The 19,335-nt window shown below is 39.9% G+C and overlaps 1 protein-coding gene across 1 annotated transcript in view; it reads left to right on the top strand.

Annotated features, from left to right (window-relative positions):
* TUBGCP5 (tubulin gamma complex component 5) overlaps nucleotides 1–19,335 on the top strand; it is a gene marked incomplete at both ends in the record, with an annotated part of 66,717 nt that overhangs the window by 30,272 nt on the left and 17,110 nt on the right. The window contains 9 exons of the mRNA XM_079710717.1: nucleotides 3,788–3,877; nucleotides 4,633–4,726; nucleotides 5,230–5,476; nucleotides 7,107–7,309; nucleotides 8,628–8,743; nucleotides 10,241–10,509; nucleotides 11,467–11,665; nucleotides 13,101–13,289; nucleotides 13,884–14,066. Coding sequence (XP_079566843.1) covers nucleotides 3,788–3,877; nucleotides 4,633–4,726; nucleotides 5,230–5,476; nucleotides 7,107–7,309; nucleotides 8,628–8,743; nucleotides 10,241–10,509; nucleotides 11,467–11,665; nucleotides 13,101–13,289; nucleotides 13,884–14,066 — 1,590 coding nt within the window. The remainder of the gene's footprint in view (nucleotides 1–3,787; nucleotides 3,878–4,632; nucleotides 4,727–5,229; nucleotides 5,477–7,106; nucleotides 7,310–8,627; nucleotides 8,744–10,240; nucleotides 10,510–11,466; nucleotides 11,666–13,100; nucleotides 13,290–13,883; nucleotides 14,067–19,335) is intronic.

Genomic DNA, 19,335 nt, shown 5'->3' with positions numbered 1-19,335 from the left:
AACTTTTGAATTTAATTAGGTCCTATTTGTTTATTTTTCTCTTTATTTCCATTACTCTAGGAGACGGATCCAAAAAAATTTGCTGCAATTTATGTCAAAGAGTTTTCTGCCTATGTTTACCTCTAGGAGTTTTATAGTGTCCAGTTTTATATTTAGGTCTTTAATCCATTTTGAGTTTGTGTATATGGTGTTAGAGACTGTTCTAATTTCATTCTTTTACATGTAGCTGTCCAGTTTTCCCAGCACCACTTATTGAAGAGACTGTTTTTCTCCATTGCATATTCTTGCCTCCTTTGTCATAGATTAATTAACCATGAATGTGTGGGTTTATTTCTGGGCTTTCTATCCTGTTCCATTGATCTATGTGTCTGTTTTTGTGCCAGTACCATACTGTATTAATTACTGTAATTTTGTAATATAGTCTGAAGTCAGGGAGCCTGATTCCTCCACCTTCATTTTTCTTTCTCAAGATTGTTTTGGCTATTCAAGGTCTTTTGTGTCTCCATACACATTTAAAATTTTCTTGTTCTGGTTCTGTGAAAAATGCCATTGGTAATTTGATAGGGATTGCATTGAATCTGTAGATTGCCTTAGGTAGTATGGTCATTTTAACAATATTGACTCTTCCAATCCAAGAATACGGTATATCTTTCCAGCTGTTTGTATCCTCTTCAGTTTCTTTCATCAGTGTCTTACAGTTTTTGGAGTACAGGTCTTTTGCCTCCTTAGGTAGGTTTATTCCTAGGTATTTTATTCTCTTTGATGCAGTGGTAAATGGGATTGTTTCTTTAATTTCTCTTTCTGATATTTCATTGTTAGTGTATAGAAATACAACAGATTTCTATATATTAGTTTTGTATCCAGCAACTTTACTGAATTCATTGATAAGCTCTAGTAGTTTTCTGGTAGCATCTTTAGGATTTTCTTATATATATTATCATGTCATCTGCAAACAGTGACAGGTTTACTTCTTTTCCAATTTGGATTCCTTTTATTTCTTTTTTTTCTCTGATTGCTGTGGCTAGGACTTCCAAAATTATGTTGAATAAAAGTGGCAACAGTGGGCATCCTTGTCTTGTGTCTAATGTTAGAGGAAGTGCTTTTGCCTTTGAGTATGATGTTAGCTGGGCTTATCGTATATGGCCTTTATTATGTTGAGGTATGTTCCCTCCATACCCATTTTTTCGAGAGTTTTTATCATAAATGGATGTTGAATTTTGTCAGAAGCTTTTTCTGCATCTATTGAGATGGTCATGTAATTTTTATTCTTCAATTTATTAATGTGTTGTTATCACATTGATTTGCAGATGTTGAATCATCCTTGCATCCCTGGGATAAACCCCACTTGATCATTGTATATGATCCTTTTAATGTATTGTTCAAGTCAGTTTGCTAGTATTTTGCTGAGGACTTTTGCATCTGTGTTCATCAGTGATATTGGCCTGTAATTTTTTTTGTGTGTGTGATATCTTTGTCTGGTTTTGGTATCAAGGTGATGGTGGCCTCGTAGAATGAGGTCGGAAGTGTTCCTTCCTCTGCAATGTTTTAGAATAGTTTCAGAAGGATATGTGTTAACTCTTGTCTAAATGTATGGTAGACTTCACCTGTGAAGCCATCTGGTCCTGGACTTTTGTTCGTTGGAACTTTTTTTGATTACTGATCCAATTTAATTACTGGAAATTGATCTGTTCATATTTTCTGTTTCTTCCTGATTCAGTCTTGGGAGATTGTACATTCCCAGGAATTTGTCCATTTCTTCTAGGTTGTCCATTTTATTAGGCGTACAGTTGCTCGTAGTAGTCTCTTGTGACCCTTTGTATTTCTGTGGTGTCAGTTGTAACTTCTCATTCATTTCTGATTTTATTGATTTCGGCCTTCTCTCTCTTTTTTTTCTTTTTTTTTTTTTTTGATGAGTCTGATAAACAAATTACCAAATTTGTTTATCTTTTCAAGGAACTAGCTCTTAGTTTCATTGATCTTTTCTATTATGTTTTTGTCTCTATTTCATTTACTTCCACTGTGGAGCTTTATGATTTTTCCTTTTACTAACTTTGGGTTTTATTTGTTCTTCTTTTTCTAGTTCCTTTAGGTGTGAGGTTAGGTTGTTTATTTGAGATTTTTCTTTTTTCCTGAGTTAGGTTTGTATTACTATAAACATCCCTCTTAGAACTGCTTTTGCTGTGTCCAGTAGATTTGGTCGTTGTGTTTCCACTTTCATTTGTCTCCAGGTATTTTTTTATTTCCTCTTTGATTTCATCAGTGAGCTGTTGCAGACTGTGGTTTTCTGGCTTCTGGTGTCTGCCCCCTGGTGGGTAAGACTGGTCCAGGGGCTTATTCAGGCTTCCTGCAGGAGGTACTGGTGCCTGCCCACTGATGTGTGAAGCTGGGTCTTGTCCCTCTTGTGCGCAAGGTTGTATCTGCGGGTGTGTGTAGAGGCGGCTGTGGGCTCAGGAAGTCTAGGCAGCCTGTCTGCTGAGGGGAGGGGCTGTGTCCCTGCCCAGTTTGTTTCGCCTGTGGCGTCCCCACACTGGAGCCTACAGCCTACTGGGTGGGACCAGGTCTTGGTGCCAAGAGGGCAGCTTCCATGAGAGCCCACGCAGGTGAATGCTCCCTGATATAGCCACCACCAGTGTCTTTGTCCCCAGGATGAGCCACCAGCCATCCCCCACCTCCCCAGGAGACCCTCCAAGACCAGCAGGTAGGTCTGGCCCGGGCTCCTATCATATTGCTGCCTTTGCCCTCAGTCTCAGTGCTCATGAGATTTTGTTTGTGCCCTTAAGAGTGGAGTCTCTATTTCCCTCCATCCTGTGGAGCTCCTGCAGTCAAGCCCCACTGGCCTTCAAAGCCAAATGCTCTGGGGGCTCCTCTTCCCGGTGCCAGACGCCCCAGACTGGGGCATGCCTCACGTGTGGGAGAACCTCTATAATATAATTATTCTCCGGTTTGTGGGTCACCCACCTGGGGAGTATCGGATTTGATTACATCGCGAGTCTGCCTCTCCTCCCTGTCTTGTTGTGGTTCCTTCTTTAATATTTTCTGGTATGTTTCAGTGTTTCTCATCAGTTTTTCTTTCCACAGTTAGTTGTAATTTCTCTGTGCTCGTGAGAGGATGTGAGCTTAGGGTCCTTCTACTCTGCCATCTTGGCCACTCTCCTCAGTCACTTATTCTTCATAATACTTTGCACTTGCCACTTAACCTGTGGTCAGTTCCTCATCGAACTAGCTCCATTTGCCTGATGAGCAGCAAGCCAAATGCTGAAACTCCAAGGTTTGCAGCAGAAAGGGTTTATTCTCAAGGCAGCCAAGTGAGAAGGGAAAAGAAATCTCAAACCTGCTTTTCCTTGAAATTTTTAACAATTCCAATTAAGCAGTTTTGTTATTTAATTATTATTTTTAAAGTGAAATTATTTAACTATAATCTGTCTTTTGATTTGTTATTTTCAAAGTGAATGGATTGGTTTATATTACGCCATTTATTTGATTTCTGTTTTAGTGTACTTACTGCAAAAATAGTTACTATTTTTCCAAAACAACAATACATAGGTTTAAATATTTGCCTAAGTCAGCAATAAACATAGCAAATAGAATTGCTCTGAAAGTGCTTCTCTGAGAGTATTTCAGTTGACTTGTGAAAATGAATATGGGAGGAAATTTAAAGCATGTATTATGTTTATTTGCTTATTTATTACTGGTTAAATTACCACTAAATTACACATATTCTTTGAGACTTCTACTTTTACTTAATGAGAAATCTTTTCATTGACATTTAATGTTTGTTATCTAATAGGGACCAACACTTATACAGCAGTGACCCATTATATGTTCCAGATGACAGAGTTTTTGTTACTGAAACGCAGGTTATTCGGGAAACCCTATGGTAAGACCTGTTAACCTAATTCATAGTCTAAAGACTTTATTAATGAGAAGCAGAATTTTGGTTTTTTGAAGAAAGGTGTTTGAGGGTTTTTCACGTGCATATTAGAAATAGGCCATTAGGATGAACCCAAATCAGGTCCCTGTGGACACCTAAATTTGGATTGGCAGACTCAGGAAGCCCAAACTTTAGAGTCGACCATGGAGATTTTGGTATATTTACCTCTTTTCCATTTTAAATAATGTCATATATGATTTAACCAAGTTTAGACTATCACTTTTTAAATATCTGAATTCAAGTTAAGGTTTCTAATTTTCTGCTTACTACTTTTTAGGCAGAGCACGTCAGTGATAGTTACTTGTGCCCTGTACCTAGGAACCAGGAATCTAAGAATCTAGGTTGTGTTCACACAAAAATGAAGATGAAGAATGTAACATGTAGTGCTGTTACTACTGAGATTTACAGTTTCTGGTTCTCTCTGCCATAAAATATAATACTGACATGCTTAAAAGTGGGAAGATCTGTTTGGACCGTCACGTATGTGAGGAAATGTTTTGACAATACTGTTTTGTACTTTTTAAAAGAAATAATCAATCTTAAAGTCATCAGATAAAAAGACTGATGTCTTCTATTTTCTTATGATCTGACCTCTTTGTCCTCCCTTACCCTCCCCTTCTGACTCTTTTACTAAAATTTCTTAGGCATTACTGTAGTGAATATTTTTCTAAACTTAAAGTACATTCATCTTTTTATTTCAGGTTACTTTCAGGGGTAAAAAAGCTCTTTATATTTCAGCTGATAGATGGAAAGGTAACTGTGAGGAACAACATTATAGTAACTCATTTGACACATGTAAGTGATTTGTATTTATTGTCATTAAAATTAAATAATAAGATTTATGTAAATCATGGTTATGTAACTTTAGAACATTTTGCAATATTAAAATTAACCATTAAATATATTTAAGTCCAAAAGGCAAAATTAAGTTTGTATTTTTATAGTGCTGAGAGAATTCTTTTATATTTTGTTTGTGGTGTTTATATTTAGTTTTGATTTGTATTTTCTGTCATTCTTTATTGGGAAAGCTGTCTACTGTAATTTTTTTGCCTACAGTACATTTACCTTATATTTATGTGTTTTTAAAAAGTGTAAGCCACAGTTCTATATTTTATAAAAATTAATGCTTACACTGTTTCCTCTGAATGTAAAACTAAATACTCATTTTATTACTTTGTCTTTTACTAAGCATACTGTTTAAAAAAGTCACAAAAGAAATATTTTACAGTGAGGGGGATATGAATTAGAATGTCTACAGAAGACTGACTGTAAATCATTCTGGTTTGCTTCTGTTGTAGAGCTGTTTACGATCAGTGCTAGAACAAATAGCAGCATATGGCCAGGTTGTGTTTCGACTCCAGGAGTTTATTGATGAAATCATGGGGCACAGCTCTGAAAGCATGTTACCTGGAAATGGTTCCGTTCCTAAGAAGTCAACAGAAGCACCTTTTAGAACATACCAGGCTTTCATGTGGGCCCTGTACAAATACTTCATTAGTTTCAAAGAGGAACTTACAGAAATTGAGAAGTGCATCATCAATAATGGTATTTAAATATTCTTCCCTTTTGCTCATAACACACATAACTCATATTTTGAATGCCATTTAGGTTAATAATTGATATAAGATTTGAAAATTACATGGCAAATAAATAATTCTCCTGAATACACTCATTTTTAAAAATTATTTTTAATTTATATTTTTAAGCCATTCATATCTCTCAAAATCCAAACAGTATAGAAAGATATAAGATTTGAAAATTACATGGCAAATAAGTAATTCTCCTGAATACACTCAATTTTTAAAATTATTTTGAATTTGTATTTTTAAGCCATTCATATCTCTAAAAATCCAAACAGTATAAAAAGATTTACAGTGAAATTTTTTCCTCCTGCATTAGTTCCCCAGCCCAGAGAAAACCATCTGATCTATTTCTTGTGCATCCTTCCAGAAATAATTTAGACATATGCAAGCAACATATATTCATATACACATGCCTGGTAGTCTTTTAACTGCTCTCTTCAAATTGCTTTCTAATTTAAATTTTGAGGATTATATGGTACAAGTATTTAAAGGGCCTCCTCATTCTTTTTTACATATTGAGCATTTTATTTTATGGATGTATCATAGACCATTCCCCTTTTGATGGACATTTGGGCCGTACCTGATCTTTTCCTGTTGGCAACAGTGCTGCAGGGATAACCACTTACATATAAGTAATTGTACGTATGTGCACCAAGTTACCTATAGCACAAATTCTTAAGAGTGGAATTGCTAAGTCAAAGGGTGTGTGATGGCATATGTGATTTTAGTAGATACTGCCACATTGTTCTCCACGGAGGTACAGATAAATAACTTTACACCCTTGCCAGCAATATATACGAGTACCCGTTTGTTCCCAGTCTTGCCAGCCATGTGTTATCAAACTTTTGGGTCTTCACCAGTATGACAGGTGAAAATGGTAACCCAGTGCAGGTTTTCCCCCTTAACTTTTATTTACAACTAATGCAAAAAATAGTACATTGAGGTCCCATGTTCCCATCACCCAGCGTCCTCCAGTGTTGACACCTGTAGTACATTATCAAAACTAGGAAATTGACATTGGCACAGTACATTAACTAGTCTGCAGGTCTGACATGGGTTTAACCAGTTTTGCAAGGCCTTGTTTTTTTGCGAGGAGGTAAGCAGTATCTTTCTGCCGTTCTTTTACATTTTATCACATATGTAGATCTGTATGACCGCCTCCATATTTAGGGTTCAGAGCTGTGCCATCCTGACGAAGGGACTTGCTCTTGTTGCCTTTAGTAGTCACCCTCTCCACCTCTCCTCACTAAAACAGGAGCCCATTGTAGTCTGTTTTGTATTTGCCCAGAGTAGTTTTATTCTGCATTCTTTTTTCATAAGTGAGGTTGAGTATCTTTCTATATGTTTAAGAATTGCTTGAATTTCCTTTTCCATGAATTGTCACTTCCTTTATTCATTATTTTTCTGCTGAGTTGTCTTTTCCTTCTTTAGGGGGTGCTTTTTTGGGGGAAATCAGTTCCTTGTAACATGGGATTAAAACCTGCCATCCTCCGGTTTGCCATGCCTTTCCATAAGTAGGTTAGCATTTATATCACATTTTGAATGCAGGTATTTTTCCTTGCTTAATGAGTTTGATTTCTTGATATTTGCAGATACTACAATAACTCTTGCAATAGTGGTGGACAAGTTGTCACCTCGATTGGCTCAGCTCAAGGTTCTGCACAAAGTGTTTAGTACTGGAGTAGCAGAAGTTCCACCTGACACTCGAAATGTCGTTCGAGCATCTCACCTGCTCAACACCCTGTACAAAGCCATCCTTGAATATGACAATGTTGGAGAAGCCTCTGAGCAAACTGTATGTGGGGATTCTTTTTTTTTGTTTGTTTGTTTTTTTTGTTTTTTTTTTTTTTGTTTTTTTTTTATGCGGTACGCGGGCCTCTCACTGTTGTGGCCTCTCCTGTTGCGGAGCACAGGCTCCGGAAGCGCAGGCTCAGCGGCCATGGCTCACGGGCCCAGCCACTCCGCGGCATGTGGGATCTTCCCAGACCGGGGCACGAACCTGCGTCCCCTGCATCAGCAGGCGGACTCTCAACCACTGCGCCACCAGGGAAGCCCCGTGGGGATTCTTGTCTAGTCCACCGTGTGTGACTAATTCTGCTCAGCCATAGGAGTGGTCGATAGCCTGTCATAGATATTCGTAAAAATAGTGTGTCAGACAGTTGTTGTGAGTTTTCAAATTAGGTTCTAAATTTGAGGCTGCAGGAAACTAGCTTTTCATCTATAATTGCCAAGATCACCAGATGGATGAGGCAAGAATAAAACAAAACATAAAAGCAAGATGTGAAAAATACCTATAGCTGATTTTTATAGATATTTGTAATAACTCTTAAATAAAAATAAAGTTCTATTATATGAGGTATCTAGAGTAGTCAAATTCATAGAAACAGAGAAGAGAATGGTGGTTACCAGGGACCGGGGGAGAGGAGAAAATGGGATAGTTAATGGGTACAGAGTTTCAGTTTTGTAGCCTGAAAAAGGTTTAGGAGGTCTGTTTTCATAACAGTATGAATACATTTAACACTACCAAACTGTACACTTTAAAATGGTAAAGACAGTGTAGTTTATATTATGTATTTTTTTACCATAATTTTTAAAAATACAAATCTAGACTTTAATCTAGAAAGCTGCATGTTTCTTTGGGTACATAATTTAGGTGTTTTGCCTAGTTTGTTGGTGTGACTCTTTTTCCTCACCATTTTGATACTGCATTTCAATAAAAAGTTGATTTCTTTCAACTCTGTAATTTCTTTTTATTAGGAACTATAGTAGAACAGAATCACTTCGTTGTTGTTAATGGACATTTTGCTAATAGCACTATTTGGATAGGATAACCATATCCCAGTTTGGACTGTCCAATTTAGACCTGTTGTCCCTGGGTAACTTTCACTCCTAAGAGGGTCCTGCTATGGACAATATGGTCTTCTCATATTTAGGTGAGGTTTTTCTTAAGGATTTTATAGCATATGGTTTGGATTTTTAATTTCTTACTTTGTTTCAAAAGACATAGAAATTGGATCACTTTTTAAAAGGTGCTTCAGAAACGCTCGAACCTCATTGTATCCAGAGACGAGGGAGTTCTGAGAATGGATGTGCGTGCTGCGCTGTCTCCTCAGGTCTCCTTGCTGTTCTCGCTCTGGGTGGAGACCGTGCGGCCCTACCTGCAGACTGTGGATGAGTGGATTGTGCATGGGCACCTGTGTGACTGTGCCCGGGAGTTCATCATCCAGAGGTGAGGGAGGCACAGCAGGAGCTGGGTCTACCTCTCTTCTCCCATGTGGAGATCGTACACTTCTGTTAGCTTCACCTGATCCATAGGCAAGTTCTCTTGCATTTTCATAGAAGACATCAGGTACCAGCGCAAAAATATTTTTCCAAGTTTTATGTCAGTCACAGCTTTGCTTATTAGCAAATTATATTTTTGAGTGATAGTGTGTTTATGGCTGGCTGGTATGGTGAAAGGCACCCTGAGTCCCTTAAAATGACTTAGGTGATGTCAGATGGCTTCATTAATGGGAACCAATGGGAATAAATTATCTATGAGACAAAAGGTGTGAAAATATTACAGAATATGCCTCTAACATACTTATTTCTCCTAATTAGCTGCTCTTTTTGCCTTTTTAGTATAATATTTAATAAAACAAATAAGGAAAATCTTGATCATCATAAAATCGATTTATGATGATTCCCCTTCACTTAATTGATTTTTCTGAACAGAATCATGGAAACTGCAATGTAGAACTATTTGCACTCTCTTAACTCAGTCTTAAGTTCTGCACTCTGTACAGATACATGTTTTTTGTTTTTATTTATTTAATTTTTGGCTGCGTTGGGTCTTTGTTGCTGCATGCGAGCTTTCTCTAGTTGTGACGAGCGGGACCTACTCTTCGTTGCGGTGCATGGGCTTCTCATTGCTGTGGCTTCTCTTGTTGCAGAGCACGGGCTCTAGGCATGCGGGCTTCAGTAGTTGTAGCTCACGGGCTCTAGAGCACAGGCGCAGTAGTTGTGGTGCATGGGCTTAGTTGCTCCAGAGCATGTGGGATCTTCCGAGACCAGGGTTCGAACCCGTGTCCCCTGCATTGGCAGGCAGATTCTTAACCACTGCGCCACCAGGGAAGTCCCTAGATACATGTTTTTATTGATAGCTATCCATTTAACTCATCAGGGAGAGTAACTTTCTTAGAGCTACAGAAAGGTAACCCTGTTTACACAGTGCTCATATAAAGAACTGGCCTTTCTTTAGCTGAATCTTGGGTCTCATTATTTCTTGTTTCTTCTGTTGCACATGAGGATTTTCGTAAAAACGGGATTCTGACTATCCTTAGGGGGTGATGTGTACACCTTGTTTCATTGTTAAAATAGTCCAGTGGAAATAATTGTGGGAAAAAAGATGTGGAATTCTGGAGTTTACTTTCAGAGGAGATGGGTAAACTTTTATTCTACTTCTAAAGAGAACCAAATTAATCATATTTTGTTTAATTCCAATTCAGGAAACTTTCTGCATAGTTAGATTTTACCTATGCCATTCAGAGTATTTGTCCACTTTTCTATGTTAAGCTGAAGTCAGGTAAAACATCTGTCCCATTTTACCTAAAGATTGCATTGTTTTACTAATAATTGATATTACTGTGTTTTGGAATGTTTGGACAACATGCCTAAGCTAGAATAGATATACTGTTGTTTTTAAGGAAGAGAAGTTAAAGTTTAAAATTCTTTTGAATCCCTATAGAAACAAGAATGTTCCGGTAAATCACAGAGACTTTTGGTATGCAACTTACACGCTATACAGTGTATCGGAAAAGACAGAAAACGAAGAAAAAATGAGTGATAACGCTAGTGCGAGTTCTGGCAGTGATCAAGGGCCCTCCAGCAGGCAGCACACCATGGTGTCCTTCCTGAAACCCGTCCTCAAGCAGATCATAATGGCTGGCAAGTCAATGCAGCTGCTGAAGAACCTGCAATGCATGGAGAGCACCACATGCCAAGCCACAGCCAGAGGTAACCCCTTAGTGGTGGAGCAGCTGCCGTTCTGAGATACGTCATTATTTTGCAGTTTGAAAATTATCAAAGCCTTTTATTTTCATGGAAGTGATCACCATGATCAAATTGATAGATCATGCTGCTCCTGACTGAAAAAAGATTGTCCTCGTTGGAAACTTTTATCACAGTGTTTGAAAGGCAGTGATAATACGTTCCACATACATCTGACGTATTCTTGATGCCTTAGGACTGGTCCTTTAACAATAATTCTCTGGTATTTCTTAATGCAGAGCAGCATTTGGCACCTGAGGACATGAACTCTGGCAGATAGGAATTTGTTGGTGAGCGGTTCAGACTTGATCATAGATCTTGAGAAAATCTTGATATAATTTCTGGTCTTTTTGGATGTAATTTAAGCAATATACTTAAGGTTTTACCAACTGACTAAAAAGGCTTTGAGAGGTATAGATGTGACCTTGGTTGTTTCGTTTGTGAATCATCTTAATGTTATGTTAATTCGTTTAAATTATCATATCTACCTTAAGTAATATTTTCATTTTGTGGAATGTTTCCTTTTTAACTGAATAATAAAACGTAAAGAACTTTCCAGGGCCACTGTTGAAAGTATTTTTCCCAATGTAATTATGATTCCTATTAGTGTTATCATAGTGCTATCTAGTATAATGGTAACTTTACTTTCAGGCATCCTGCTTAAGCTGTTACTCTGTTCAGAAAAAAACTAGCTTATACTTTGAATGTTTAACCATGAACTTTGCAATTGTCTAACAGAGGGTATAAAAATGTTTAGTTGTACTAAGGGTACTATACTGTAAGGGTAACAAAACAGGGATAGACCTTCATAAGCCAAAGGAAAAATACCAGACTATAATATATTTAGATAAGTTTACTTAATATTTCTTAATGTTAATTATTTACTAGAACATAAGTCACCTTACACATTTCTTTATGTTTCAGATGCAGAAAGAAAAAGTCTGTATACCCTCTTTCTGGAGTCTGTGCAGTCTCGTCTTCGACACGGAGAAGACTCCACTGCACAGGCCCTCACTGAGCAGCAGGCCACCAGAGAGACCCTCATTAAGATGCAGTCCATTGCCGAGAGGCATCTTGAACTGGATGATGTTCATGATCCGCTGCTGGCAATTAATTTTGCAAGGTGATACACACCTGCAGGATTTTCAATGTTTGAAATGGCAGAATCCGTGCTGCAATATTTAGTAACTGTTTATCTCTGCCAGGTAGGGCTTCCAGCCTTAAAAATAAAAACCTTTGTAGCCTCTCCTTTCTAATGAATGACTACAAGAATATATTGTGTTCACTTATTTCAGGTACATAATTTAGCCTCCTTATTATTTGTGAAAGTCCACAGATTGTCATGTGCCCTAGGCCCATGGACAGTGCTGTCCCTCATGCAGAAGACGCTCATGGAAGTTGGGGGTCCTGGGACATGTTGAGTCAGACCCTCCCGATGTATCTTGGCCCTTAGGGGCTTTTAGGTAATTGCCCCAATGAAATAAGGTATTAATACCCACACAATACCCTGTTTATTGTCTGATGGCCGTCAGTCACTGCTTGCAACCCTGATGGCTAGAAAGACTTCCTCAGTACTTAATCTTATAGGCAGAAGCAACTCTGTGAAGGACTGCTTCACACAAAGCATACTTTGAGGAAAAAGATTTTTATTTCTATAATAGTTGGTAATTTTACGACTAAAGGTAAATATGGGACTCCAGAGTTTTGATTTAAGAGAATTCTATTGAGATGAATTAATAAAGAACATGTGGCATATATGTATACAGTGGAATACTACTCAGTCATTAAAAAGAATGAAGTTCTTAGAATCTAAAAAATACAGGGCTTCCCGGGTGGGTCAGTGGTTAAGAATCCGCCTGCCAATGCAGGGGACACGGGTTCAATCCCTGGTCCAGGAAGATCCCACATGCTGTGGAGCAGCTAAGCCCCTGTGTGCCACAACTACTGAGCCTGCACTCTAGAGCCCGTGAACCACAACTACTGAGCCCACGTGCCATAGCTACTGAAGCCCACATGCCTAGAGCCCATGCTCCGCAACAAGAGAAGCCACCACAATGAGAAGCCTGTGCACCGCAATGAAGAATGGTGCCTGCTTGCCACAACTAGAGAAAGCCCGCGCGCAGCAACGAAGACCCAACGCGGCCAAAAAATAAATAAATACATTTATTTTAAAAATAAAAAATACAACAAACTGGTGAATATGACAAAAAAGAAACAGACTAACAGATATAAAGAACAAAATATTGGTTTACCAGTGGGGAGAGGGAAGGGGGAGGGGTAGGATGGGGTGAGGAATTAAGAGGTACAAATTACTATGTATAAAATAAGCTACAAGGATATATTGTACAGCACAGGGAATATGCCAATATTTTATAATAACTATAGAGTATAACCTTTAAAAATTGTGAATCACTATGTTGCACACCTGAAACTTATATAATATTGTAAATCAACTGTACCTCCATTAAAAGAAAAAAAAAGAATTGATGTCTTTTTTTAAAAAGAGAATTCAGTTGACAGCAGCTCTTAAAAAGAAGACTCATATTTTTATATTAAAGGTTGTATTTGGAACAGAGTGACTTTCACGAGAAGTTTGCTGGTGGAGACATATGTGTGGATAGGTCATCAGAATCTGTGACTTGCCAGACTTTTGAATTAACGCTGAGATCTTGCCTCTATCCTCATATTGACAAGCAGTACCTAGATTGCTGTGGAAATCTCATGCGAACTCTAAAAAAAGATTACAGGTATGAGGAGTGGTTTCATTTGGGAGGTAGTTTATTGTACTTTAAGAATAGCTGAAGTTATTTTTAAACCTAGATTTCAAGCTAATTTTTATTAGAGTAGGGAATGGATCTGCAATAAACAATTTTCTTTTGAGAGGATCAGTAGACCATCAGTGTTTTCTTAACTTTACTGTGAAATTTGTTTCTGAGAATTTATCCCAAGTGAAATACAGAAAAAGCTTGTTACACAAAAATGCTTGTCACGAAGTTTGCTTTCAGAAAAAAAACATGATATTACTTAGTAATGGATGACTAGTTCTTTAAATTGTGGCATATCCATAAATACTCATAATCATATTAAAATATATTCATTTCCATGTATGAACTTTGTAAAGTTCATACAAATTATGTTTATACAGAGTTTTAAATAATGTAAAGTTTCTTAAATCTTAAAAAATAGGATATATAATATAAGATGTATTAGTATTTCTAATTTTAGTAAATGTACAGTGTAAACCCGTTTCACTAAAAATGATGGTGTACAACCTGATCCTTATCTAGAATCCTATCTTATGAGCCTAAGATCTTTCTGTCACTTATTTTGTCTTCATTCAGGCTGGTTGAGTACTTGCAGGCCATGAGGAATTTCTTCTTAATGGAAGGGGGAGATACCATGTATGACTTCTACACGTCAATTTTTGATAAAATAAGAGAAAAGGAAACGTGGCAGAATGTGTCTTTTCTTAATGTCCAGCTTCAAGAAGCAGTAGGACAGCGTTATCCTGAAGACAGTTCACGGTAAAATACGGGAGGACCTTTTATTTTAAATATTATAAGATAATCCATGTGTCACGAACTCTTCTCTTTTATATGTTATCTTATTTAATCCTCACACCAACCCCTATGACTTTTACTAATGTTACTTTGCACATTAGAAAACTGAGGCAGAGACTTCCCTGGTGGTCCAGTGGGTAAGACTGGGGTTCCCAGTGCAGGGAGCCCGGGTTCAATCCCTGGTCAGGCAACTAGATCCCACATGCCGCAACTAAAAGTTCATATGCCGTCACGAAAAAGATCCCACATGCCACAGCAAAGATCCCACGTGCTACGACTAAGACCCGACACAGCCAAATAAATAAATATTTTGAGAAAAAAAAAAAAGCTGAGACAGCAGCGACTTGCCCACTGAAAGAGAGGAGATGTGAGATGGCACCGTGTGGTCTCTCAGGGTGTGATGGCCTTGCTCACATGGCTGGAGTCCATACTGGCCGCCTTCCCGCCCCACGCCTTGCCCTCCAGCCGGCTGCAGCGGCCTTCACTGTGGTGTCACAGGCGGTGTTCTGAGAGAGGGAGAGCGGAGCCCTTGGCCCTGGCCAAGGCCTGAGCTGCAGGCCTCACCTCACAGAGCCTTACCTCCACCACGGACCAAGTCAGGCCAGCCCACTTAGAGGGGAAATAAGCTCCACCACTTTTCACAGGGTTGCCTGTTTCCAGGCCGCTGTACTGGTTTATCCCCAGCTAGGGAACTCCCTGTCCCTCTCCCCGTCAGTGTGCCTGCTGAGCAGCTGGGCCAGGTCTGTGGGTTGGTGCCATTAAATCTTTGTATAACAGAAGCTCATTTTCCACCTTGCTTGTTGGTCCTTTTTCCTGTTCCGTGTCCTTGCTTGGCTACCTTTCTTGGCTCCCTCAGTGGGTGGCCCTTGAAAAGCAATAATGATAATAATTAACATCTATTACATGCCACTTAGGACATTGTTTTCCTCACAGCCATGCCAGGTTACTGACCGTCTACTACTTAGTAGTAGATAAAATAATTCCTTTTATTTATGTCATGTGTTACCTTTGATGATTCCATAAAAGCAGAATTTTCATCAATTATATGATTAGTAAAAGCAGGGTAACCACTAGATTCTTTTTGTAGTAAGGAATTAGTGCCTAGCAATCCCCAGGGGGGGGCCAGGGGAGGTTAAGGTTATATCTTTCACTATCAATAGAAACTCATGAATTTTGTTATTTTTAGTATGTTTCAATCTATTACAGTTATTCCTTTTTTCTTGCTCAAACTGTCCCATCTTTACCCAGACGGAACTCCTTCACTCGACTCTAGTAATCTTGGAGAGCATCTTCGCTTTCAGGACTGGATGTCCGGGCTCATCCTGTGCACTTCCTGCCCCAGGCTCTACACCTCTTCCAGGGGCACTGGTCCTGTCTGTTCTGTGGCTTTAAAAGCCCTTGGTCTGTGTCCCAGAGTGTTCGTCTGTACTGGATTATCAGTACTTCTGGGCTCTCTCAGTGGATGGAGCTGGGAGATATGTAGAAGGAGGAGGATGGATCATAAGCTCATATTGATATTTCCAGGATGTATTAAAGACTACAGGATTTCACTTGTTTGATTTTCTTTTGTATCTTCCCTTGAGTGCTTACTAACACATGAACATAAATATTTATTATATTTATTCTATAATAAATCATAATAGTTCCAAAGTAACAGTAACAGCAACAAGCCCACTGAGAGTTTAAAACATGCTTGTGACTATATTCTCTTCCTTATACTTTCAAGTCATCAGAATCCTGTATTTCAAGGTCACCTGGAACAATTCTCAATGTGATTATACCACTAATATAGGGCTGGGTTCGTTTTATTTTCTACTTTTAGGAATCACTTCATTGTTTTTTTCTTGATTCCATTTTGTTTTTTAATTGTATAAAGCAGCTATATATTTCTTAAGTTAAAATCATTGTTACAAAATTACTTTTAGGGAGCTCTGGCTTCTGTTCCTGTTCCTGTCCATTTTCTCCCTTTCCTCATAACCTTTTTTATTAGATTTTATTTTATCCTTCCAGCGTTTATTTTTTGGAACCAAAACCATATGTGTACATGTTCCTTTTTCTCCTCACATGTTACAGAAAAGGAAGCAGTGTGCCCTCTGTAACACCTGCTTAACTTTTCTTAAGTAGATAATACATCCCAGACCCACTGCATTGCAGGCTAGAGAGCTTGTCCTCACTACTTTACAGCTGATTGTGTTCATTCAACCAGGTGTCCTGTTGGTGGACACGTGGATTCTGTTCTTCTGCGATGTATGTGTGCAGTGACTGGTCTTGTGCATTTCACTTCTTATTTTTGCCAGTGTAACTTTGGAGTATTTTTCTAGAATGGGATTGCCAGGTAAAAGGGTAAACACCTGTGTAACTCTGCTAGCTGTTACCAAATTCCTCTTCATAAAGGCCATATTTTTTCTAATTCCCACCAACAATGAGGGTTTCTCCACAGCCTCACCAACTGAATGTGTTGTCAGACTTTCGGATTTTTGCCAGTCTGATGATGAAAAATGATGTCTCAGTGTAGTTTTAATTTACATTTTTCCATGTGAGCGTAGTTATCTTTTCATATGCTTATTTTTGCATTTGTTTTAAAGTGAACTCTCCGTATCTTTTGCCACTATTTCTGTCAGTATCAAGTTGTTGGTCTTTTAGAAGCTCTTTTTTTTTTTTTTTTTTTTTTGGCTGTGCCACACGGCTTGTGGAATCTTAGTTCCCCAACCAGGGATCAAACCCACGCCCCCTGCAGTGGAAGTGTGGAGTCCTGACCACTGGACTACCAGGGAATTCCCTAGAAGCTCTTTTTATAGGTTTCCCAGTTTGGCATTTGTCTTTTTGTTCTGCTTATGGTATAACAGTTTCTTGTTTTGTCATGAAGATATTTTTTAGTTTTATAATGTATCTATTTTTTTCTTATTACTTCTGAATTTTAAGTGATAGTTAAGAAAGTTTTACTGTGTCCAAGTGTATATAGAAATTCACCCATGTTTTCTTTTAACGCTTGAATGGATTTTTTTACATTTAGGTGTTGATCCATTTGGAATTTATTCAGCTAAAAAACATGAGAAATAGATCCAGTTTTATCTTTTTTCCAAATGACTAATTGGTTGCCATCACTTATTTCTTTAAAAAAAAATCCACCTTTCCCCATTTATGTGATACCCCTTTATCATTAAATTTTCATATGCACTTGAGTTATATGCATTGGGTCTCTCTCTGAATTTTCCATCTTATTTCACTGTTCCATTTATTCATATGCCAATAGCATTGTTTTATTAATAGGGTTTTCCTGGCTCTTCTTGCTTATTTGTTTTAACAAATGTACTTTATTTATCATCTTGTCTAGCTCCATCCACCAAAACAAAAACAAAAACATTGGTGACATTTTTATTGAGATTCCCACTCATAGATTAACTCAGGACAGATGAGCCACCCCATTGGGACCCCTTCTCCTGTGGCTTCCATGTGTTCTAGGCGCCTGTCTGTGCCCTCAGGCTCCCTGAGTCTGCACCCACAGGCCTCCTCCTCGGTGCCAGGCTCCCCTGCCCTGCCCATGCCCCTCCCTTGTCGCTGCTGCGCATTCTGCGTCCTCCCTGTGGGCCTCTTGCCCACCGCCCACCCTTAGCATAGCTTCTCGCTCTCCTGCCTGGGGCACCTTCATTCCATGTCGATGGCTTCAGCGACCGCTAGTGACCTGCAGGTCAGTACCTTTAGCCCAGGTGTCTGCACCACCAGCACCTCGTGACTCTCCTCAGATGCCATGTGTCCAAAACTGAGCTTCATCGTTTTCTCAGCCCTTTGTTTCTTGTGGATGGGACTGCTGTTCATCCCAGCGCCCAGCCTAGCTCACCTTAGACTCCTTCCTCTCTGCCGGCCCCCACATACCCTGGTCCCTCGGTTCTGCCTCCGGGATGACGTTCCCCATGCCCTTCAGCGCTCGCTGGAGAACACCTCCCTGCCGCCTGCTAACCAGCTGTCTCGGCATCTCTCCCTTCCACTTGGCCCTCCAGGGCCACACGGGACACTAGCCGCCCCACCCCCACGCACGCTCGGGCTGCCTGGCGCCTCGGAGCAGATGGGCCGAGCTGCTCCTGAGAGAGCTTTTCAGCGTCGCTCCCCACCTCGCGTCTTGTGCACAGAGAGACCGACACGTCGCCTTCTCTCTCCACCATACTTCCCACTTCAGGGATCTGGGACATTTCTGGTTTCCCCGAGAGCTGTACTCTCTCCGCCAGGAGCCTTCACGTGTCTGCACCCTCCAGTTACCTGAGGTAGCTGCTCTCCCACGGGCGTGGCCAGCAGTTGTCCGCACTCCTGCGAAGCTCTGCCCCCCCAGCTTGGTGACTATGGAGGGTGACTGCACGTTTTGTTTGCTCTGGGCTATGAGCCCCTGGAGCGGGGGAGGGATTGGCTTTTTATCACCTGCTTAGTGCAGCACTTGACAAGGTATTCAGTAGGTGCCTACTAAGTACTTAGTAGATGCACGTGTAACAGACGTACGAGCTAAAAAAATTCTGACTAGTCTGTGACATGGAATGAATTGGCTAAACTCGTAAATCACACACTGCCCCTTACATCTCTGGTTGTAAGGCTAACTCCTGCCTCGGCCTTACAGTTAACCTTCCGTGGGCTGCATCCAGGCATCATCACAGATGCCTCTGTATCCTGGGAGAGTCACGTCCTTTCTCAGCCCAGTGACAGAACTGCTCTGAGGAGTGAAGGAAATAAGTGCCTGGCTCAGGAATGTTTCCATGCCCTACGGTAGCTGCATTCTATTGAGAGTCACGCTCAAACTAGTTGGGGAAGAGTGGATGAAGCCATGTGTGATACCTTTGCTTTAGAAGCAGACCCCGTTCTTTTTTTTTTTTTTTTTTAACATCTTTATTGGAGTACAATTGCTTTACAATGGTGTGTTACTTTCTGCCCCATAACAAAGCGAATCAGCCACACACATACATATATCCCCATATCTCTTCCCTCCTACGCCTCCCTCCCTCCCACCCTCCCTATCCCACCCCTCTAGGTGGTCACAAAGCACCGAGCTGATCTCCCTGTGCTATGCGGCTGCCTCCCACCAGCTGTCGGTTTCACACTTGGTAGTGTATATATGTCCATGCCGCTCTCTCACTTCCAGACCCCATTCTTGCCCACACACTTGCATATGCCTGCTCTCCGGGGTGAGAACAGCCTCTCCCGCCACCAGACACACACACTCCCTCTCCCTCTCTCTCTCTCTCTCTCTCCC

This window comes from Hyperoodon ampullatus (assembly GCF_949752795.1).
Source record: "Hyperoodon ampullatus genome assembly, chromosome: 8".
NCBI lineage: Eukaryota > Metazoa > Chordata > Mammalia > Artiodactyla > Ziphiidae > Hyperoodon > Hyperoodon ampullatus.
Note: the sequence above shows the minus strand (reverse complement) of the source record. Positions and strands in the feature narration are given on the sequence as shown.